The sequence below is a fragment of the Pygocentrus nattereri genome, chromosome 10 (assembly GCF_015220715.1).
Source record: "Pygocentrus nattereri isolate fPygNat1 chromosome 10, fPygNat1.pri, whole genome shotgun sequence".
Taxonomy (NCBI): domain Eukaryota; kingdom Metazoa; phylum Chordata; class Actinopteri; order Characiformes; family Serrasalmidae; genus Pygocentrus; species Pygocentrus nattereri.
The window spans coordinates 14,936,843-14,961,348 of record NC_051220.1 but is presented as its reverse complement, the minus strand read 5'-3'; the positions used below and the strand labels follow the sequence as shown (position 1 = coordinate 14,961,348).

At 37.3% G+C, this 24,506-nt stretch overlaps 1 protein-coding gene across 3 annotated transcripts in view; it reads right to left on the bottom strand.

The window, feature by feature from the left end:
• Positions 1-24,506, bottom strand: part of fancm (FA complementation group M) — a 66,835-nt gene that overhangs the window by 16,212 nt on the left and 26,117 nt on the right. For all 3 annotated transcript variants that reach the window (XM_037542092.1, XM_017713805.2, XM_017713804.2), the window contains exons 5-14: positions 22,295-22,426; positions 21,997-22,129; positions 21,624-21,716; positions 21,415-21,507; positions 18,370-18,566; positions 14,005-14,211; positions 13,354-13,594; positions 10,740-10,894; positions 10,288-10,446; positions 613-2,257 (exon numbers count right to left, since the gene is read on the bottom strand). In XM_037542092.1, the coding sequence (XP_037397989.1) occupies positions 613-2,257; positions 10,288-10,446; positions 10,740-10,894; positions 13,354-13,594; positions 14,005-14,211; positions 18,370-18,566; positions 21,415-21,507; positions 21,624-21,716; positions 21,997-22,129; positions 22,295-22,426 (3,055 nt within the window). The remainder of the gene's footprint in view (positions 1-612; positions 2,258-10,287; positions 10,447-10,739; positions 10,895-13,353; positions 13,595-14,004; positions 14,212-18,369; positions 18,567-21,414; positions 21,508-21,623; positions 21,717-21,996; positions 22,130-22,294; positions 22,427-24,506) is intronic.

Here is a 24,506-nt window from a genome sequence, read left to right as displayed (position 1 = left end):
ATTCAGGTATCAAGTAGATCATATGTGAATAAAGTCAAGAAGCTGTATTTCTTTTTTTTTTATGTTATGTTTTTTTTATGTTATGTTTCTCAGACTGAGACATTTGCCACTTATCATCAAGCAAATGATCCACCCAAATATAGTGTCTCACTCAGAAATACATCATGGTATGAAAGGAAAATATGTTATGTTCCTCAGTCTGAGAAACATAACATATTTTCCTTTCATACCATGATGTATTTCTGAGTGAGACACTATATTTGGGTGGATCATTTGCTTGATGATAAGTGGCGAATGTGGGAGGGGAGAGTGAAACATAACATTAAAATTATTTTTCCCTGTCTGCCGCTGTACAGTGACATCATCAAAAATCAGATGATGTTTTAGAAGTGGGTTATTACATTTTGATGAAAAATTACAGGAAAACACAAATTTTGTCTTTTAAATGATACAATACTTAATATAACCGGTGATGTGAACTAATGGGCAGACAATATAAAGCTGAATGTGTGCTGACTTAAATAACTCATACTTCTTGAGAGAGGGACAGACTATTTTACAAAGAAAATGCTATAGCATTTTGTTTTACCAGACAATTGTGTCAGAAATTACCTGAACAAGCAGGATCTTGATTAAGAGTCTTCTTGGTCTGAAGCAGAGACTGTCGGAATGATGTATTGTTGGTTCCACAGGGCTGTGCTTGAGAACTCCATTCTTTGGGGAAAATTTTTAGACTTGTGCAATTTGATGAGGCAAATGCAGGAGTTGGGGTGGAAGCACTTGACTTCACCAAATTCTTCCTCTCAGTTACTATGGGCGACAGGTTAGTTTTGGCCATAAGGGATGAACCTGCCTTTGAGCACACCTTGGGAGTTGAAGCAATTCCAAGATTAAAGTTGGTAGGTTCATTGGTTTGGATCAGGGGCAATGAGGGAAATTCTCTGTCAGCCATTGGTCTTGCGGCCATGCCAAGACCTTGTTCTGTGGTTTCTTCCTCGTCCGAGTCCAAATAAAATCCAAGGTCAAAGTTCACTGAAAAAATGTCCTGAGACAAATCAAAAGCCTCAGAATTCTGCTGCAGTTTCTCTATAGGTTGGGACAACACTAAACTATCAGAAGAGTCAGATGCATTAAAACTATGCTGTATACCAGGTGTGGTCTGTCCACACTGTGGAACATCCTGTCTGTTAGAGATTATTAATGTTTTTTTTGGCGTATCAATTTCAGGTAATGGCACTTGTAGGAAAGCCTCATCATCCCCAAACAGGCTGACACTCACATCTAAGTCAGTAAACTCTTTAGATTCAGTAAGCTTTTTAGATTCTAAAAGCAGATCAGTCTCCTTATCTGCCTCTTTGCCATCCAGACCATCATCAAAAAGCACCTCCCAGCTAGGGCTGTTGGAAAAGGAAGAAAGCCTGTTACCAGGCAACAGTGCCAGTTTTAGATTAATTTCTGGAGCATCACGTGATTCAGGTAGGTCAGCTGCCATGTTAGACTTCAAGAAGTCACTATGCACATGATTCTGATCTCCTTCAATACTGAAGTCCTGGAATTGATCACTCCCTTCTGGTGGACCATAGCAAATCCCCTTTGGTTCACCAAGGCCAGCAGGTTGATTGTTCAATGAACAAGTTAGGCCAAAGATCCCTGGTGGAGGTCTAGAGAGGAAATGTTTGACACTGGATAGAATTATTCTTAAGGCTGCTGAATATTGTTTCAGATGGTGCAGTGCTGGGTAGACATTCCACTTTGGTAGATAGAACATGTCTTCAAGAGTTGTGCATTCTGAATGCACATTACAGGGCGGATCAGGGTTTGTTTCAATACTTTTATCCTGTGAATCTCCAGAGCAATTCTTTAGCTGCTCTCCTTGTGCTGGCAGTTTAACCTTTGAATGATTACATATACCATTTGCAACATTCATTTCAGCCACAGAGCTGTCGTAGGAGCACTGGAAAGCATTGAGACCTTCTTTGCCTTGAATGATGTCAAAGCCATTGCCAGAAGAGACTTTGTGTTTTATTGAAGCCAATAAAGCAGACAATGTAGTGGCCGTTTTACTCTTCTCTTCATCTGTTACTTCTTTTGTTTCCATCTTAGCTGTTGAAATATTAGCCCTAAAGTCTTGACCAACAATGTTGGGTTTAGATCTTTGCTGAGGAGCTTTTTCTCTTGTTTTTTTTTGTACTCCTCTGTCGTCATTGTCTGCCTTTTGTAGATGTGCTATGAACTCTATGTCATGTTTGTCGCCGGCCTGTTGGATAAGCAAACTTTGATGAATGTGATAAAATGGTGGGGATTACACACACATACATACACACATCCACCACACAATGTATACACACACATTTATGTATGTATGAGAGAGAGAGAGAGAGAGAGAGAGAGAGAGAGAGAGAGAGAGAGAGAGAGAGAGAGAGAGGTCAAAAATGCAATATTTAAAGGGTAAAAGTTTAAAGGGACAAATATTTAAAGCACTGACTTGTATAAATGCACCATTAGAAATCAGACATAGTTCACATACATTGGACTTTTGTGGCAATGTCTCCTTGTTGCTTTGCAAATAAGCAGGGAACTGAGGGTAAATGCAGACAAACAGGGACTGAAAACCCTTATGAATTATTATTATGATGCATCAACAGCACTTAATTGTTCAAAAAGTATGCATAGCAAATAAATCAGTCTTTGTTTTGGGGGGAAAAAAAGGCAGTTTGTTTGAGAGAATCTCCAACTAACCTCTTCATTGCCCATTCATGGACAAATAGGCCACTTAGGCCTGGCCTACTTACAGCTTCCTACACTTATATAATTGTTCTAAGAAGAGTTATGTAAGATTGAGAAGAGCCAGTTTGCCCTTTGCTTCTTTTCTAAAGGGGGAGGGGAAGCAGTGAGAAGTACAGTAAACTAAATAAAGCTAGATGCACAGACAAAACAAAGTTTTAGATTAAATAAAAATAACAATATTATTCTAAGCTTGAATCTTTCCTCTTTTCCCTGAGGCAACAGCTTATGAAATTATAAGATAAGATTAATCCATCTGAAGCAACCACGAATGAGGGCTGATAAAACAAAAACAATAAATAGGGACTTAGAGCTCTTTAGAGATTACTAGATACAAGTAACTCCATATAAAAAAGGAGATTAGCACTGAGCATAAATGTCCCATACTCTTCTATAGCACATACACTATATTTCCAAAAGTATTTGCTTGTCTGCCTTCACATACATATGAACTTGACAACCCATCTTAATCCATAAAGTTTAATTTTTTTTCTTTGCAGCTATAACAGCTTCAACTCTTCTGGGAAGGCTTTCCACAAGGGTTAGGACTGCGTTTATGGGAATTTTTGACCATTCAAAAAGAAGCGCATTTGTGAGGTCAGACACTGATGTTGGATAAGAAAGCCTGGCTCGCAGTCTCCGCTCTAATTCATCCCAAAGGCGTTCTATCGGGTTATGGTCAGGACTTTAATTATGGACCTTGCTTTGTGCACTGGTGCAGTCATGTTGGAACAGGAAGGGGCCCCATGCCCAAATGCATGAAATTGTCCAAAATCTCTTGGTCTGCTGAAGCATTAAAAGTTCCTTTCACTGAAACTAAGGGGCCAAGCCTATCTCCTGAAAAACAGCCCCACACACCATAATCCCCCCTCCACCAAACTTTACACTTGGCACAATGTAGTCAGACAATTACTGTTCTCCTGGCAACCACCAAACCCAGATGTGTCCATCAGATTGCCAGATGGAGAAGCGTGATTCGTCACTCCACAGACTACGTCTCCACATCTCTAGAGTCCAGTGGCAGTGTGCTTTAAACTACTGCATTCTATGCTTTGCATTGAGGTCGGTGATGTAAGGCTTGGATGTAGCTGCTCAGCCATGGAAACCCATTTCATGAAGCTCTCTATGCACTGTTCTTTAGCTAATCTGAAGGCCACATGAAGTTTGGAGGTCTGTAGCAGTAAACTCTGCAGAAAGTTGGCGACCTCTGTGCACTATGCACCTCACTCTCACACTATCACTCTCTATCCACACGGACTACTGATGTAGTCACAGTCAATGGCGGCACTAAATTAAATCTTCATTTCAACTTGGCGGTGCCCAAAAAGTGTAACCTACATGGCCTACGAACTGATGCTGATCACTTTGAGGTGTTGGCACCACCCCTGCTAGGAATAATTTTCACTGCAAGTTGAACTAGTTTGCCATGTATAGACAAGTGACAAAGAAAAAAAACTCAATAAATAAGTGCATACTGCTCTTGCTGGAACAAAACCTTGTGCCTTCAAAATCGTAAATTTACAGGAGGAAAAACAAACATTCTTAACCTTGAATTCTAAATTTCGTTTCTAAAAAAGTAATTGCAGAGGATTATCACAATTTTAGTAAGTGGTAAAGGGCTCCAGGCATTTTCAAATTCTGTAAAAAGATTTTAGACAGCAGCGACATACTTTCAAACATGTGCTGCCTAATACAAGCCTGACTAACAGTGTGAACAAGACACTGCAATTAAATCAATTAATTAAAAAGCTGCAAATATACAAAAAGTTCACCAAAAAGTTAGTTTTTAAGTGTAACCAACAGATGAACTTATCCAACAAAAACTAAGTAAAGAAAGTCAATATTTCCAGGTTATTCGAACAAAAACAACCAAATACAAACCAAATAACTTTGTGCAAAGCATCGTCAACTGTTGAAATAAAACTGCTCCAATTCAAACATTTCAGCAAGATCTGTACAGACATTACATTCAGAGTCCTTTTTTAAACTTCAGTAACACTTTAGCCTCAAAATTCTCATCAGTGACCTCTTTTGGGTGAGAATCAGGCCTAAATAGTCTCTCCACTGCTGCAGAGCTGTTGTGGCTCCAGAACTAGATTTTTAGGCAAAATTCCTTTGCTGTAAATCGTCATAACAAGCAGTTCTAACATGTTTTTCACAACTAATGGTCTTAAACGCTGGAGTTAATGCATAACTGCTAATTCACCAAACTTTAACGCTGAAGATCAGCATGCAGACTGCTGTACACACAGCAATGATGATAACAAAAAGGCAAAGAGACAGATTTAAGATGAACATCGATCAATTGGAGATAAAATGACTTATTTGCATTTATAAGCATTCTGCTAGTTTCCTCATACATTTAATCTGCAACAACTCGTGAGCTAAAGTCACTTCTCATTCTTCAGCTTATTGTTTGAATTTTCCCCATTCAACCTTAAACGGCGCTTAAACCTGCTGTTAAGGGGTGACCCACGCATGCCTGTTCACTCAAACTGTCCATGACTTAGTCAGGATTGCATAATTGGCATTAGCCCAGTTAACAACCATGTTCTGTGGTTCAGACTCTGAGCAGATTGCCTGAAACATGTAGCGAAATTGTAGCAAAGATATATTTAAAGCTACACAAACATTTGTAGATGCTACAGCTATTAGCTACAATTTTTTTTGTTAACTACAAAAAGTAACACGCTACTTAACTACTCCCCCATCTCTGCCTGAATTCCCCTGGGAAGATTTCTTTAGAATTTTATTTATTAAAGAAACTGAACACGAGAAGGAGGCTGTTATCGTGAAATAACATCACTGATATTTGCGATAATACATGACCTCAAGTGATCAGTTAAATAAATAAATAAATAAATAAAGAGTAACAAACTCCGCTCACTTGATGCACAGCCAGCAGTTCGCTCTCCAGCTCCTAAACACCAAATTCTGAAATGGTCCTCACCACTGTGCAAGTGTTTTTTTTTTGTTTGTTTTCTTATATTGTGGTAATTTTATGGCTCTGTCCAATTCGGTCAGACTCAAAACGAGAACACACATTTGGTGAATGGTATTTAATTAATTTCTGGCTAATTCCAGGTTGTTTAGGTGTTCTTCTGTCACAGCTGCCGACTGAAAAGCTTGTTCAGTGGTTATGACAGTTTGGGAATTTAGTGTAGTCTCATCTTCACAGTCTGACCAAAACAGCTGTCGGTTAAATGTAATCTTAAAAAAGTATCAATTTTCTGTTTTTGCATAACGTAAGAAGTAAAAAATGTTCAAATGACTTGAGCGTCTCCTACAGCAGTCATTGCTTAGTAATGCCATCTTAGCAGAGTGATCCAGGGTTTGTGAAAAAAGATGATGTTATGCCAAAATAACAGTATGGTTAAAACACTTCTCAACCATTCAGCTTGCATGGCCGGAACTAACTGTTGCATAATATCAATCATCTAGTGTTCATTATCGGTAAGCTGCATCTTTAGTCAACTCAATGTAATTCATGTTTTCTTTTTCCTCATTATAGGTACTTCAAGCAGCTGTTTTGTGCTCATCATTTTGAGATCAGTGCATTACATATTCATTTTGTTTAATGCCAGAGCATAGTAAGATGCACAGGGCTGTCTTGCTTCCCTAGCCTTATCACTAACGCTGCCAATGCTAGCTAATATATTTATTTCAGCCTGAAAACCAATAATTAGACACTTGGTTGTTGTAAATTAAGTCACCGTAACCTCAAATGGTTCCCAGGGCCATAGTATGCTGTTCTGCAAAGTAGCGGGCTCATGAGACTGTTTTTTCAAACCCAGGAAATGTGCGCACACACACGTCTGACAAAACAAGCTTGATTCCGGCTGTCATTGCAATGTCAAGAGCCTGTACTGTGGTGGGTGGCACCTATTATTTCTTTTTATACCTTTCTCAAAAATGAATCTTTATTCTCTAAACAAGTTTTTTATCCATCAGTTTGCTGGAACTGAGCCTGTACTGAGGTGGGAGGCACCACTCGTTTACATGAGCAACTCCAGCAGGCAAGATAACAGCTTAAGACCCTACATAGCAGATTTTGGCTTTCTGTCACTTTAGCACCATACAGTTGACTTTGCCTTCTCTGATGTTTTTATTGATAGACACTGCTTGTTTGGGACAATGCATTTTACTGAGAACGATCTTTCATTTTTGATGATAATTTCTATTATTCTAACATTCCCCATTTACAGCATAAAGAGGCACAGTGATTTGTGATAAACATAATATGTATACAATATTAATATATGATACTTTTTAAATGATAAATTGATAAATTTTCACTTTCCAAAAAAAGCTGGGGTGGGAGCATGTCACTGTTGTCAGAAGAAAACCTCCATTTTCCAGTTCAATGGGTGGGTCAGCAGTGGTGGCCAAGTCGCTGCCCATCACCTCCTCCTGGCTTCCAGCTTAATTCCTCTCTCCTGCTCCATAACCAACAAGAGGCTCTTTCTGCTGCTTCCCCCATCCTGCAAGCTGCTGCCTTTCCCTCCTTCCCATCATTCCAGTGGCTGTGAGCATTCTCCAAACTGACTGGGCTGGAAATCCTCTACAGCTGACCACAACCGGGAACAGCCATGTCTGCCATCCTTTTCCCCTACAGTCATGCAGAAGGTTTTGGTATTTGGCGCTCTTCCTTTCAAAGGCCTGTTCACACGCCTCTTCCCATGGGACTGTAAGCTCTATGAGGATGATCTTTTTTGCCTCTTCAGACCACAGTACCACATCCAGCCTCAAGGTTGTCTGGACAGTCTGAGGGAACTGCAGCCTTCCTCCCAGGTCGACCTTCATTTCCCATGATTGGGCCATTTGTAGCAGACTGGCTCTTCTTGTTGCTGTGGTTGGTGGCTCTTCCCACTCCCTTACAAACTGGATAGGTTTTCTTACGACAATAGCAATGTTTACTATTGTGTTACATCACATTTCTTTTTAACAACACATAAGACACTTTGTCTTGGGAGCTGAAGACAACAACTGATCCCATTTTGAAAGAAGAATTATTTTGTTAATTACATCTTTCAACTACACATGGTCTTTGTTGACATATTTTGCACATCAGTCCATTTCAGATGAGTTTTATCCCAGAGAAGTCAGCTGTGTTTCTGGATATTGTCTAGTCTTAAAATTTGTGCAATAAAGCAACTAACTGTTTACTGACCAGTTTGTCAAAGTATTTTAAAGCTTGTGTGGTGATACCCATGACAGAAGCATGCTGACTTTTAATGCAGTGTTATCTGAGGGATTGAGGTCTACCCATCCTTATAAAGGACTAAGCTCTTTTTAGATGCTCCACTTAAACCCAAGCATGATTTTATCATAGATATTTTCACAACATTCCTAGTCTTCAATTGCCTGGACTCAACTTTTTTGGAATGTACTGCAGGTATCAATTTCAGAATTTTTCGAAAAACAATGAAGATGAGATAAAACATCTTACAAATCACTGTTCTATTTTATATGCATTTGACATACTAAGCCAACTTTCTTAGAATTGAGGTTTGTATTTTATTTATTAAATTCGATTTTTATTTTGATCATTACGAACATGTTTCTAACAAAATGCAACATTATCCCAGAGGCAAAAATGCAGTATAAATGAAGTTAAATAATCCGAATTCCTTTTACAATAAATGAAATATCTGAATAAAATTGACATATTACATAAATGAAAGGAGGTATGGTAATTACCATAACTTATGGTAATGATGATGCATTTTTTTACAGCTTAACAACATGATGAGTATAAAATACAGACAAATCAAACTATGCTAAACTAAAAAGACTAAATCCAGTCCACCAATGCTAGCACAGCATGTGCTCAGTATATAATCCCTGCCATGTATTATACAATCTATATTACTTAATTTAAAATGACTTATTACTTAGTTTAAAGATCATTATAGCCCCAAATATTTTTTTTTCAGCACCGATATGGATAACCTTATGTTTTACAGTTGGATTTAATTTAAAATTACTGGGGAAAAAAATTATTTGCACACCACTTAATTCTCCATGGCATCACCTGCTCTGAGAACAGATAGTACTGCACTAGTTAGGATTTCATCCCAACAGTAGTTATGCAAAGCCCTACTTAATCAAGGCTTAATCAATTGCATTGAAATTACAACAGTAAGTGTGTAGGGGTCTAAAAATTTGCTAATGCATGATGCAGTGTTGATCTAAAGTTTAGCTGTATCTTGAAATGTTATAATCAGCTATAACTGATTCTAAAATATGTGCTCATTTTTTTCTTTCTAAAATAAAATTCTGTGCATGTTGGTGTATGCTGACTAACAAGTGGTGTTATCAGTGTGTCTTTGTGTAACTGGGATTTTCCAAATTTTCTCCAAAGCCAAGGCCATGGAACAGTCAAATATTATTGAGCAATTAACCTTAGAGATCCTGAAGAAGCCTTTAGACAGAGCATGTCCAACATTTATATACAGGTGCATAGCCACAAAATGCCTTAAAAGCAATTAAAACCACCTTATATTGTATTGTTGTGATTTCTTTTCTATTGTACCAGTTAAAAATCAAGCTATGGCATTTTAAATTTGTGTAAATAAACCAGAGAAGAAAGAAAAATGAATGTGAATGTTATGTTAGCATTTCTATTCTAATTTTAATTTGGAAAACGTAATGCATTGGGACACAAAAACAGTAACAATTCATGACACTTACCATATGTGGAATATGCATATTGTTGCACCTCTACTGCTAGGATATGGAGACCGACATAAACACTTGAGCTTTACCCACATGACACATGACAATCTTAACAGCATATTTACACCAGAGAGCATCACAGTATTGTTGTGAATCCTAACAGTACCCTGGTCAAGTATATGTGCGGTTTCCCCAACACATCATGGGACCAATGAAAGCGAAAGATTTCAAACTATTTTGTGAGTGCATTTAAAATGACTGCATAATTTCTTACTTGAAACATATGTCACTGAAATAACATTAATAGAAGATTACAGATTTATAATCATAGTGCACTGCGCTGTACTGCACTGCTTGCTGAGAAACTGCTGTAAGATAGGCAGCGGTTGGCTTCACAGAAGAGGCTGTCATATGATAAAGGAGATACCGCTTTAAAAAAAAAACAAATCTATCCACCCATCCACCCATCCATCCACTCACCCATCCAGCCACCCATCCAGCCACCCATCCAGCCACCCATCCATCCATCAAGCCATCCATCCAAGCTGGAATCCTTTACTAAGCTACATTAGCTCCTGGGCAAGAGAAATGAATAAACAAATTTCAAACACCACATGTGCTTGGGCTAAAAAAAAAACTGGGTTAAAGAAAAAAACAGTGTAAATTGCCTTCTACTGCGAGAAGGCAATTTACTGCTACTACCATTGCTTTAAAACTGAACTGGTTAAGTCAATTTTTTGGATAATTGGGTTTGGCCTACAATGGCAAAACCATGTTCCCCTCATATCAGTTTGTTTTTATTTTCTTGCACCTTTTATGTCTCACCTCTTCCCTGAGTTTCATCCTGTCAATGAGGTCCATGATGTTAGTGAAATGGAGGCAACGGCTGGAGTGCTCCACTCTGTGTGTGGGAAGTGGCCGATTCTGCCAATGTCTCCATTCCCAAAGAGACAAATCTCTCACTAGGCTCTGTACACATACTTCCTGTAAAAACAATGACACAACACAAAAATTAACATAAATGCATAAAGGATGCTTTGCATAACAAACCATTGATCATTTATCATTTCTGTAATGCTCAATAAAAGAAGAGCTACAAGTCTGTACTCTTAGACTTGGAGACATGCGGATGCAGACATGCATTTTTTCCTTTAACCATCAATAAATTGGACTATGAAAAGGTACATTTGTTACACATTTTCAGTGATTTAGTAATTTTAGTCGCAGAAAATTCTGCTCCAAAGTCAGTATATATTTATAAATAAATGCAAACATACATGATGTTGGGAGTCTGCATGGAGGGACAGGAAAGACGACTGCCTGAGGATGGGCTGGGGTTCATTCTCTTGCAACTTCATAGTGGAGGTCCACAAAGCTTGTTCAGCAAGGTTGAGAAAACTGTCCTCTTTCACACACTTCTGTTCACCACTTTCTGTAGAAAGAGGACAAAAAAAATACACAGTACAAATATTTGTCTCAGTGCCTTTCTGAAAAAAAATATAATACTAAAGTTAACTTACTGGATTGCAATATACAAGAAAAAAATAGCCAGTAACTACACAAGATGTCATGAGTACTTGAGCACTTGATTAACTGGCTTAGTTAATGCCAGTAATTATAAACTGAAATGTCCATTCTGAATCTCTATTCACAGGAAGACAGAAACAATATATATAGGTCTGTGAAACGGCATTTTCATGCTTTAACAATACTGTAAAATGTGGGGAAAAAAAAAATATTATATACACATATATATATATATATATATATATATATATATATATATATATATATATATATATATATATATATATATATATATATATATGTCTGTGTGTGTGTGTATGTATGAATACAAATATAGATAATTCCTTTTATTTAAGGTAAGGATTTACTCAAAATCACATCACCCATGTGAAAAAGTAATTACCCCCCAAAACCAAATATCTGATTTTGCCACACTTGGCAATAACACAATAAAATGTCATAACTTGCCAGAACTTGTCAAGATTTGCTGTGGAGGAATTTCCACCCACTCTTCTTTGCAAATTTGTTTTAATTCAGCTATATTGGAGGGTTTTCAAGCATGAACTGTCCGTTTAACGTCTTACCACAGGTTCAAGTCAGGACTTAGACCTGGCCACTCCAAAACCTTCATTCTGTTGCAGTGTTAGCTTTATGCCAGATGTAATGGGAGCCACGTCTTCCAAAAAGTTCCACGTTTGATTCATCAGGCCACAGAGTATCTTCCCAAAAGTATGGGGGTCATATAGAAGTGGTTTGCACCTCACACCTCTCCCATGGATGCCACTTTTGACCAGTGTCTTTCTTATTGTGGAATTGTGTAAATTAGCCTTAATTGAGGCAAGTGAGGCCAGCAGTTCTTTAGATATCTAGGTTCTTTTGTGACCTCCTGGATGAGTCACTGATGCGCTCTTGGTGAAATTTTGGTAGGCCAGCCACCCCTTGGAAGGTTCACCATTGTACCAAATTTTCTGTATTTGTGGATAATGGTTCTTGCTGTAGTTTGCTGGAGCCCCAGAGCCTTAGCAATTGCTTTGTGAACGTTTTTTTTTGGAATAGTAGATTTCAATCGCTTTGTTTCACATCTGTATTTGAATCTCTTTAGAACATGGCATCATGTGCTACTAGAATGTCTAGCCTGCTTCACATTGCTAGACAGGTTCTATTTAAGAGCTGTTTAGATACAACAGGTGTGGCAGTAATCATGCCTGGAACACAAGCAGCTCAACATGAGCGCATAGCCAAAAGATGTACTGCACACTGCCAAGAATACACCCGAGAAGAAAAATGAATCCAATAGTCAACTGGTTGTGGTTAACTGGTTGATTTAGTAGCTAGGGGGCAATTACTTTTTCTCATAGGGCCAGGGAGGGCTGAACACTAAACAGGTACAATTTTCCTTAAAAAAAAAAAAATACAAATTATATATATATATATATATATATATATATATATATATATATATATATATATATATATATATATATATATATATATAGAGTCTCTGCTGAAATAAATGTGTCTATGCTGAAAGACATGTGGCTCAACATGAACACGTTGCCAAAGATGTTTTGCTAAGTGTAAGCATGTTGCTAAGGATGTGACTGAGAAGGCACTTGTTAGTGAATTAATCACTACAGTCTCTACCAATATAGCATCACATAACATAAAATTGGTTACTGTATTCAGTGTTCACCATTTCTGAGGAATTCTGTCCAACAAAAGTAATGTTAGCTAACTTCTGTTACCTGAAGTTGGCAAGCTAAATAGCTTTGTTAATGTCCACTTGACCCATTTTATTTTGCTTGGCTTTATGTTTTAAAACAGATGTAGTTACCTTCAATCAATCTCCTTTTAAGAATGTTCAACAGTTCAACAACAATTTAACAAAACAAAAGCATTAGGAATGCACCACAATTAAATTTCTAGGCCAATATGCTAACTGAACATTAAAAGCTTATTGCAACCCAAGCGTAGGGGAGCAATTTCTTAACAATATAACAAACAAGTTAGCTTCCATCACTTTTACATGGACAGCCCTGCCATCTATTAATCATAATGCATCTCATCCATGATGACCACTTTCAAATTGAGTCTAATGTATGCTGTGAGAGCATCAACTTAATTGAGTCAGTACAGTGAGTAAACCAGCAAATTACACTGTCATTTGACTGAAAGTAACTATGGTTTATATATAAATCTCACACATAATTACACACATATGCACACACAAGCACACACAGACACCAAACAAAAAAGAAACAAAAGCCAAAAGCAAATTAAAAACTACCTTCATAAAAATATGTCATAAATGTGTGCTTACAAAAAATGTCCCCTGAGACCGTTTGGTGACTCTGAGACTCTTACCTTGGGCAGGAGAGTTGAGCAGTGATAATGTGTCCCTGGGGAGTGATTGCCTACCCTTGATGGAGCCATGGTTAGTGTGTTTAGATTCAAAATTGCCACAGGTAATGTGCATTTTGTGCAAGGTGGGGGTGAAACCAACTGGTACCATCCTGGGGCTGTTGGGAAACATTTGGAAGCTGTGCTTGTTTCCTATGATGCATTTATTCACTTTACGCCGGTTACTTTGGCTTTGGTTATAGGTCTGTAGAGCAGATACAGTGATTGTAAAGAAAAAAACAAAATGTTCACAAAAAGATGCAAAAGCTCTAACATTCTCCTAAACACCTAAAAACAAAACAATGGTCAAACCTATGAACATAGCAGCTGAGGAGAAATAGGCCTGTATATTTCTATTAAAAATTATACAGGATGAGCCAAAAGACAGGAACTCCTAAACTACATCTAAAATGCTAAATGTTAGATTGTTCTCATAACTGTCGTTATACGTTAGCCCATGGATAACATACAGCATAGGTACAGGCACTAGCCTAGCACACAACTGTAATTCAATAAGTCACAACAAAGCATGATTGTCACTATGGTATTACAAATCCAATAAAATCAATATAAAATGATGAGGATCAATACTGTGCCAAAATAAGTACTACTCACTCTCTCTTCTCGCCCCTCGGCCAGTATCATCACTATACGTCCCTGCCTATGACGCCCAGTACGGCCCATGCGCTGGATGAGACGGATAGGACTCTTCTGTGCATCAAAGCAGACAATGAGGTCTACTTCACCAATGTCAAGACCCTCCTCACCCACACAGGTTGACACCAGTACATTAAAGCCACCATTTCGGAACCGATGGACCACCTATGGGTAGATGTGCATGCTAGTGTAAATAGAAACCAAAGGAATTTGCTGTTGTACATGTTAAATCTTAGGACATGTTATATCTTAGACTAGATAACTAGATTACCTACATATGTAAATTCGCAGTACAATTCATGTTAAGAATTAGAATAATGCACTTGGAGAAAGAAAAAAAAAAGTATAGCTCATCCTAAAGTTCAGAAACAGTATGTGGTTGTTATATATCATCATGTGCAGCAGACATTTCTTCTTTCATTTCTTGAAAAGATCTACTGTAGACTTATTCTATGAAATATATCTGCTGCAGACATGTCATGTGATCAAATAAAGCTGTTCATTTCACATGACAATTTCATGAGCCCCAAAGCAATAAGACCCTCAAAGCCATTTTTTGCTCTTATTTTATTTTGCATGCAACATATAGTTTTATCCTTATGTTCTAAAATGAAAGACAAATTTTGATCTCTGTGTAAACATTGTGTTTCAGTGGTTTTCTCCACCAGTTTAACTTGAAATTTAAGGAGCATTAAAACATAGTCAAGTGTCTGCCACAATGCATGATAAGGACATGCTCTACACTTTCCTTCTATCTTTCTGCCTAGATGATATACAAATTAAAACCAAAATACCTTTGATTTTCAATGACTGAATTTCATCTATAGCCAGATAAAGGAGCATGTGCAACAAAATTTTAATGGGCTTTGAATAATGTACCTGTCCTACACTAGTCAAAAAGACCATTATAGAGTACTCTACTCAGGCACCATTTTTATGCAAGACAACCTAGTCATGCCCAAATCAAATCTTGGCAAATAATGATGCCTGCTGAGGTGCTTCAATTTGTCCAGTTTTTGGAGTCAGCATAAATGTATTCTAATTTAGCTTACAATTCCCATAAAAATTCTATGAAGGAACAAGACTAGTTTGTGTATGTAGCAACATGCAAATAAAAACTGAATACAATGATTTGCAAATCTTTTTCAACCTATATTCAATTGAATACACTACAAAGACAAGATATTTAATGTTCAAATGGATAAACTTTATTGTTTTTTGCAAATATTCACTGATTTTGAATTTGATGCCTGCAACACGTTCCAAAGAAGTTGGGACAGGGGCAACAAAAGGCTTGGAAAGTTGAGGAATGCTCAAAAAACACCTGTTTGGAACATTTCACAGGTGAACAGATTAATTGGAAACAGGTGAGTGTCATGATTGGGTATAAAGGGAGCATCCCTGAAAGGCTCAGTCGTTCACAAGCAAGGATGGGGCGAGGTTCACCACTTTGTGAACAACTACGTGAGCAAATAGTCCAACAGTTTAAGAACAACATTTCTCAATGTACAATTGCAAGGAATTTAGGGATTTCATCATCTACAGTGCATAATATTATCAAAAGATTCAGAGTATCTGGAGAAATCTCTGCAAGTAAGCAGCAAGGCAGAAAACCAACATTGAATGCCTGTGACCTTTGATCCCTCAGGTGCCACTGCATTAAAACCTGACATCATTCTGTAAATGGATATTACCACATGGGCTCAGGAACACTTCAGAAAACCATCGTCAGTGAACACAGTTTGTCTCTCCATCTACAAGTGCAAGTTAAAACTCTGCCATGCAAAGCGAGGGTATGTTAGTGTACAATGGGGGTATGTTAGTACCCATGGCATGGATACCTTGCACATTTGTAAAGACAGCATTAATGCTGAAAGGTACATACAGGTTTTGGAGCAACATATGCTGCCATCCAAGCAACGTATTTTTCAGGGACATCCCTGCTTATTTCAGCAAGACAATGCCAAGCCACATCCTGCACGTGTTACAACAGCGTGGCTTCACAGTTAAAGAGTGCGGGTACTAGACTGGCCTGCCTGCAGTCCAGACCTGTCTCCCATTGAAAATGTGCGGCGCATTATGAACCGCAAAATACGACAACGGAGACCCACACTGCTGAGAAACTGAAGTTGTACATGAAGCAAGAATGGGAAACCCACCTACAAAGCTTCAACAATTAGTTCCCAAATACTTATTGAGTGTTGTTGAAAGGAAAGGTGATGTAACACAGTAGTAAACCTGCCCCTGCCAACTTCATTGGAATTGGGGCTGTATATGGAATTAGTTTCCACTGCTATGCTGATGATACATATCTGCATATATCAGCCAAACCAGATGATAAATTCAGATTAAATAAAAATAGAAGATTGTGTAAAAGATAAGAAACTGCATGCTGCAGAATTTCCTTCTTTTAAACCCAGATAAAACAGAAGTTCTCTTTCTTGATCCAAAGGCTGCTTGGAATAAATGCTCAGATTTAATGTTAAATCTTGCTGACTTCTCTGTAACACCTGGTTCAGTAGCTAAAAATCTTCTAACGTAAATCAACACTTAGGTAATATTACAAGGACAGCGTTTCTTAACCTCCGAAAAATTTTAAAGTTAAAAAAATGTGTTATCCCTACATGACGCTGAAAACTTGGTACATGCCTTTGTAACTTCAAGGCTAGACTACTGTAATGCATTGTTGTCAGGATGCTCCAATAGGAACCTAAATAAACTTCAATAAGTTCAGAATGCTGCAGCTAGAGTACTAACTAAAACCAGAAAATTTGATTACATCAGCCCAGTTTTATCAGCATTACACTGGCTTCCTATCAAATTCCGTATTGACTATAAAATTCTCTTATTGACATATAAAGCCCTGCATGGTCTCTCACCGGAGTACCTGCAAGATCTTATTTCCCATTATGAACCGCCTCACTTACTCAGATCCCACAATTGTGGAATAATCTCCCAGTTAATGTTCGGGATTCTGACACAGTCTCAACCTTTAAATCTAGATTGAAAATATATTTGTTTAGTTTAGCTTTTGATAATTAGCCTTCCCCTTTAGATAAAGGCAGGAGATTCAGGGGTTCATGGGCATAGAGGCTTATGGTAAACTGAGATGTTGATGCTTTTGACCCACCACTTCACGTGATCACACAGGTTTGTTGACTGTGGAGTAGGGGGGATCCCAGTGTCTCATGGTACTCTCATATCTATGTTACCTTCTGGTTTTCTCCTTTTAGTTTATGGTGTTATAGTTAGATCTGCCAGTCACCAGCCACACTCTGGGGGAAATCATATTTATTACAATCATACTCCTGAGCAGAATAATTTTGTCTCTTTACTCTTCCTGAGATAATGACTACCCTCAGATCCTGCTGAAGACTGACCATCAGGGCCTCCTCACCATCACCAAACCTTCATCCTCCAGACTGAGTTTTTCCTTGCCACCGTCGCCTCTGGCTTGCTCACTGGGGGATATGTTATAACTGTATGTTTTCAAACTTCTGTAAAGCTGCTTTGTGACAACATTGCTGTAAAAAGTGCTATGCAAATAAACTTGAATTGAATAAATATATTTTAAAACATGTATCTACCTTTTGCTGTATGAAAACCTGTGTGTATTACGTGGAAAAGTGGATGTTTTAAGAATATGTGGCATTCATTAAGGCTAGATTGATTTATAATATGTTGACTAACAGAGGTAGAAAATTAATCAGTAACAATATTATAGAGAAATTTTAGGATTATATCAATATCATCTTATATCATTATCATTTTACTAAAACCTAATATAAGTATTAAACACAATCTCTGACCTCCCTTCCAGGTAAAAAAATAAATGTTTTTTTACTAATGAATTTTATCTGGGCAGTTACTCACTGCTGAGGATGCCATTACTCCACAACATCTTTATATAGAAATTGGTTGTTTGCTGTTATCTTAATGTTTAAAATATTGAAGGTTTAAAGTGTAGTGATTTTTGCCCACCTCTAAACCTACTAACTAGTAATGTCCCGTTTTCTCTTTGTCTCCCACCAGCCTGACCCATCATTGTCATTTGACCTATCAAACTTGGCTAATTCATCTTTAGGACATGTCTTACATTCAATGCAAATGTGGATGACCGTATAATTATTGTTATTGTTTTTTATTTTTTGAATAACCAGTTAGTAATTAATTTTTGAAGTTATGTATGCGTTTCATGTTGTATGCTTTTTTCATGTCATGTTGTGCTAATTATATTCAAAGCATAATTAGGATAACATGATTTGCCTAATGCTTTTATTATGAATTTTGAAATGCATATAGGTGTCTGCCTCTAATAATTACCTCAAGTTGTTCCTTCTGAGTGAACCCTCTGATCCCCTTCCCTGCCGACGCTTGGCCCATAAAGGTCATAACTCTGATAAGAGGCTGGTGGCGGTTAAGCATCTCTGCGATCTCCTGAACACTCTCACGGAACGAAGAGAAAATAATCACTCTTGTGTTAATTCCTCCTGAGATGTTCCCAGAGTCTGGACAACTGCCTAAGCCAAAACAAACAAATAAATTAATAAAACCTATTATTTAATTTCACTTCTGAGTTCATTCAGATAGGGCATGCCTACAAAACATTTATTATTAAAGACAGTGTGAAGCCAAACACTACGTTGTAGCCCCAAAGAACAGTAAGTTCCAGAGAAGTTTTAACACTTATGTGAAACATAAATTAAAGAAAAGGTGTCATTTGTAAATCCTCTTTGGTCTGTACTTATATGAAAACATCACAAAAACAAGATATTTTGTGTTTAACCATCAATCAATCAATCAATCAATCAACCAACCTTTATTTTGACTCGGAAGTACATTGAGGGCAACCCTCATTTTCAATGTAGCCGAGCATTTACAAAAACAGGGATTGACATGACAAAGAAAATAATAACTACATTTAATCATTTTAAATTAAAAGAAAATTTTAAATAATAATGAATAAAAGTAGATAAAAAATAGAACTTGAGATTTAAATGGTAAGAAATTAAGATCAAAAGCAGATAAGAAATTAGTAAGGTAATAGTACAATATCACAAATTTAAAAAGTAATGATAAAAAAAACTTAAAATAAAATGAGAGGAAATAAATAAATAAATAAAAAGAGATAAAGAACTAAGGAGAACTAACACAAAAATAAAAGTTACGAATAAATATGATTAAGTAAAACAGGTACAGGCTGTCTGTAGGTGGTTTGATATTAAAAGTTAAAATATTAAAAGTTAAAATGACTGAGTGACACCAGTGAGCTGAGTACTTTAGTGTTTCCTGTAGTGAATTCCAGCTCACTGGTGCACTGTGACTAAAAGCAGATTTTCCCAGTTCAGTAAAAACTCTTGGTACCTGGCAGCTGATCCAATTACTAGAGCGAGTCTGATAATTACTGTTATTTGTATTCATCAATGAAGTGATATATTCTGGCAAATGACCGGAGAGTGTCTTATAAATAAAAATCAACCAATGTGTTTCCCTTCGTACCGTTAAAGAGGGCCACCCAACTTTCGCATACAGCTCACAGTGGTGAGTTCTGTACCGATCTCCAGTCATTAACCTCAGGGCAGAGTGATACACTGGGTCCAGTAATTTGAGAGAGCTGGAGGGAGCATATTTATAGATAACGTCACCATAGTCCAGCACTGATAGTAAAGTTGCTTCAACTAGTCTTTTTCTGGCGTGCATGGGGAAACAGGTCTTATGTCTATAAAAATAACCCAGCTTCTGTCGGCATTTACTGACTAGTTTATTTATGTGTGGTTTAAAACTGAGTTTATCATCCAGCCATATGCCAAGGTATTTATATTCTTTGACTCCCTCAATAGTGGATCCTGCCGGGGTAGTAATATTTACAGTACTAAAATCAGTATTAAAAGACCTGGAAAACAGCATGAACAAAAAGTTTTCGTGGCATTTAAAACTAGTTTGTGCTTATATAACGCCACCTGCAGAGCATTAAATGAGCTCTGTAATTTTCTTGTTGCAGCATGAATAGAATCAGCTGAGCAATATAAAATCGTATCATCTGCATAAAGGTGAATTTTGCAGTCTGAGGTTGAAGCAGAGGTAGCAATATCATTTATGTAGATATTAAATAAGACTGGACCCAAAATTGAAGATAGCAAGATACCAACTCTGATTTATAATTATTCAATGTCATGCATTGATTTTTGTCAGTGATATATAACCATATAAACGTTACTGCTTTTTGAATAGAACTGATGCACTATTTAAGACTAGGAGCATTGTAGGAACATTTATATAAAAAAAAAAAAAAAAAAAAAACACACATCTTTAAACATGCAATGTAAGGATCGCCATATTGCAAAAAAAAAAAAAAAAATGCACCAGTGAATAATCCAACAGTTCAAAAACAATGTTCCTCAACAAGTTTGCAAGGACTTTAAGGTATTTCACCCTCATCAGAAGTATCACGGTATAAGGAGAAAGAGCAAAGCTGAAAATCTTAACTGAATGCCTGTGACCACATGGGTTCTGGAATACTCTCTGGAAGTCTATGCATCCCCAAATGCAAGTTAAGACTATGGTGTTCATATTAGAAATGGACTGGTGCACAGTGAATGTGTATTGTGATCTGACAAGTCAACCTTTCAGATTGTCTGTGAAAATGAACAGACATTATGAAGAAAGAGACCCTCCAGATTGCTACCAGCATAAAGTTCAAAAGCAAGGAGCTGTCATGGTATAGAGGTATATTAATACTCAAGACATGAGCATCTGTAGAGACACTTAACAGTGAAAGACATATACACATTTAAGAGCAAAATATAATGCCATCTAGACAAGGTCTTTTTCAGGAACTTAGCATGGCTGCTTTATCAAGACTTGTGTAATAGAAGAGTGCCAAAAATTCTACTTACGGAACATTATCAACAGGAGTCTTCGGTCTCCAAACATTAAGTGTCCCCAAACATTATTTTTCCCCAAAAATTAAGTATGACTAAAATGCAGGCATCTAATTTAGAATGAGCATAAAAACATATAAAATTTTAAATATCAGGTTTTTGTATTGTGTTTAGTTTTATACAGGTCAAAGGGAATGCTACTTTGTCTTTCATAGTATTTCACATACTGTCCCTTTTTTGAAACTTCTGTGAAAGTTAAAAAGAGCAAAAACACTATATTTTTAAGTGCTTTGAGTGCCGAAGGTGATGTATTACAAGGAACAACATCAGATTAGAAATCAGCTGTGCTAGTATGCATACAAAGTGCAATGTCCACAAAGAAATATACAACAATAGAACAAGTATTAAAAAAGTGACATAAAATGATGGAATTTATGACCATGAGAAATGGAAAGATTATAACACAATGACAAGTGATACAGTTCACCTGAGTTCTCAGACCATGTTTTGAAGTGCTGTAGTACAACATCATCCAATTTCTGAAGTTTTGGGTGACTGTAAAAATATTGCTCATTAGGGCCTACAAATGGAAAAACAAGTCTGATCAGTCCCTTGCATTTGTTAATGCAAGTAATGTTAAATAATGTTAAAAGAAAGGTTCTCACATAAAACAATATCATGGGTGGCAGCACCTACCTTTGGTCAGTGTCAGAAACATGGCTTCCATTTCTTTGTAAAGTGCCATGAAGACAGGGCTGCGCTGCAGTTCATTTCTGGCTCGAGAGGACTCTGAAAATACATTCAAAATGTCAGTCACTGTATGAATTTTCACAACTAGAACTCAAAACAAAAAAAATTAATTTAACACTCAGGTGGCCAAAAACACATACTTTGGCAGGAATAGGACATCTGATACTAGTGGCTATCTCAGCATGCAACACATCTATCAGAGTATTTCCATTCCTTTGTGGGCAGCACATCTGTGGCTCAGACTAGACTCCAGGCACAGAGTCATGAAAATCCCATTTTTTTATTATTATTTTTTTAAATAGTCAAATGTAACCAGTACCTTTGAAGCCCAATATGATGTTTTGTGTGAATAGAAAGAGAGATCTAAGGCCCATCTGCTGCAGAAGTTCATAGCCATGGTAGAGGCTAATGCACATAGCAAAATCTCCCTCTAGCACACCATGCTGTGCACCCTGTTCATCAAAGAGACAAACATCATTTCAATGCAAGCTTATTTATCACCACCACCATAGTCATATTTTACAGACTTGTGCAAACAGTCTCCTAGTTTTGAACATTTCAACTTGACTAACAAATTAGCCCATTTGAACTCTGTTACTAGCAGTAGCATGCTGTACCATGATGTGAGGTGGTGGGTTGCGTCTGAACTGCTCCCGTGCCAGAATGAGCTGGTACTTGGTGAGAGTGTGAAGGTCATGATGATTAAGCAACCTCATCTGGGTCAGATGAGATGTGAACTTCTCTAGAACCTTTTCAGAAGCAAAAATTGGGATGTTATAACACAATTTGCCAGAACTGTAACAACACAATACAAAACAGAGAGTACTATTTTTGCCATGTCCCAGGTTCAGACAGAAAGGATGTAAAGAAGATAAAGTTTAAATAGTCATTTAATAGTCAATAGTCAAAATAAAAATCAAAGTTTAATAGTCATTTTCTTATTCATTCAGGTATTTGTTTTCCTTTTCACTACTTAGTCATGGATTTTTATACTGCAGTTACTGAATATTTTTGAAAAATAAAATCTTTCTATAAACAAAAGGATAAAGGCATCATTAAAATAATTAGTTACTGTTTTGTTGATACTTTACAGTAAAAATAAAATGACATTCCATTCATGACAAGTTTCAGGACCAGCCACAACATTTAAAAGAGTACACATATTACCAAGATCAAGAAATAGTTGTCAAAATCCTCAGATAAATAATGCAGCAATGTGCAAATGAGAGTTTCAAGAAAAACAATGCTGCACTGTTACAGATTAAAATTCAAAAAAGCTATGGACATTATGTTAAGCCTGAATGCTAAATGCAGTAAAGACTGAATACAGGCTGAATGACAGCTGTTTATTTTTGTAACTTTTAGCAGGTGTGGATTAACATCCTTTACTGAGAGAAACTGATCTCAGGAAAAGTTTATTTAAAAGTCAGTTTTAAAATCACAGTGACAAGGGTAATCAAGGCCAACATACCAAGAACATTACTCAGAGGAAATGTTCCGAGTAAAACAGTCCTCATTAACCCAATTGGCTTATGATCAGAAAATGAACAGAAATAAGACTTACAGAATGATTTTGTCCATAGAACATAAAGAAGCATAAATGCCTACATACCTACAACCCCAATTCCAATGAAGTTGGGACGTTGTGTAAAACATAAATAAAAACAGAATACGATGATTTGCAAATCTTTTTAAACCTATATTCAATTGAATACACCACAAAGATGAGATATTTAATGTTCAAAGAGATAAACCTCACTGTTTTTTGCAAATATTCACTGATTTTGAATTTGATGCCTGCAACACGTTCCAAAGAAGTTGGGAAAGGGGCAACAAAAGACTTGGAAAGTTGAGGAATGCTCAAAAAACACCTGTTTGGAACATTTCACAGGTGAACAGGTTAACTGGAAACAGGTGAGTGTCATGACTGGGGATAAAGGGAGCATCCCTGAAAGGCTCAGTCGTTCACAAGCAAGGATGGGGCGAGGTTAACAACTTTGTGAACAATTGCATGAGCAAATAGTCCAACAGTTTCAGAACAACGTTTCTCAATGTGCAATTGCAAGGAATTTAGGGATTTCATTATCTACAGTCCATAATATCATCAAAAGATTCAGAGAATCTGGAGAAATCTTTGCAAGTAAGCGGCAAGGCAGAAAACCAACACTGAATGCCCGTGACCTTCGATCCCTCAGGCGGCACTGCATTTAAAACCTGACATCATTCTGTAACAGATATTACCACATGGGCTCAGTAACACTTCAGAAAGCCATTGTCAGTGAACACAGTTTGTCGCTCCATCTACAAGTTCAAGTTAAATCTCTGCCATGCAAAGTGAAAGCCATATATCAACAACACCCAGAAACGCCACCGGCTTCTCTGGGCCCGAGCTCATCAGAGATGGACTGACGCAAAGTGGAAAAGTGTCCTGTGGTCTGGAAATCATGGACATCATGTCCTCCGGGCCAAAGAGGAAAAGGACTGTCTGGATTGTTATAAGCGTAAAGTTCAAAAGCCGGCATCTCTGATGGTATTGGGATGTGTTAGTGCCCATGGCATGGGTAACTTGCACATCTGTGAAGACACCATTAATGCTGAAAGGTACATACAGGTTTTGGAGCAACATATGCTGCCATCCAAGCAACGTCTTTCTCAGGGACGTCCCTGCTTATTTCAGCAAGACAATGCCAAGCCACATTCTGCATGTGTTACAACAGCGTGGCTTCGTAGTAAAAGAGTGCGGGTACTAGACTGGCCTGCCTGCAGTCCAGACCTGTCTCTCTTTAAAAATGTGTGGCGCATTATGAAGCGCAAAATATGACAATGGAG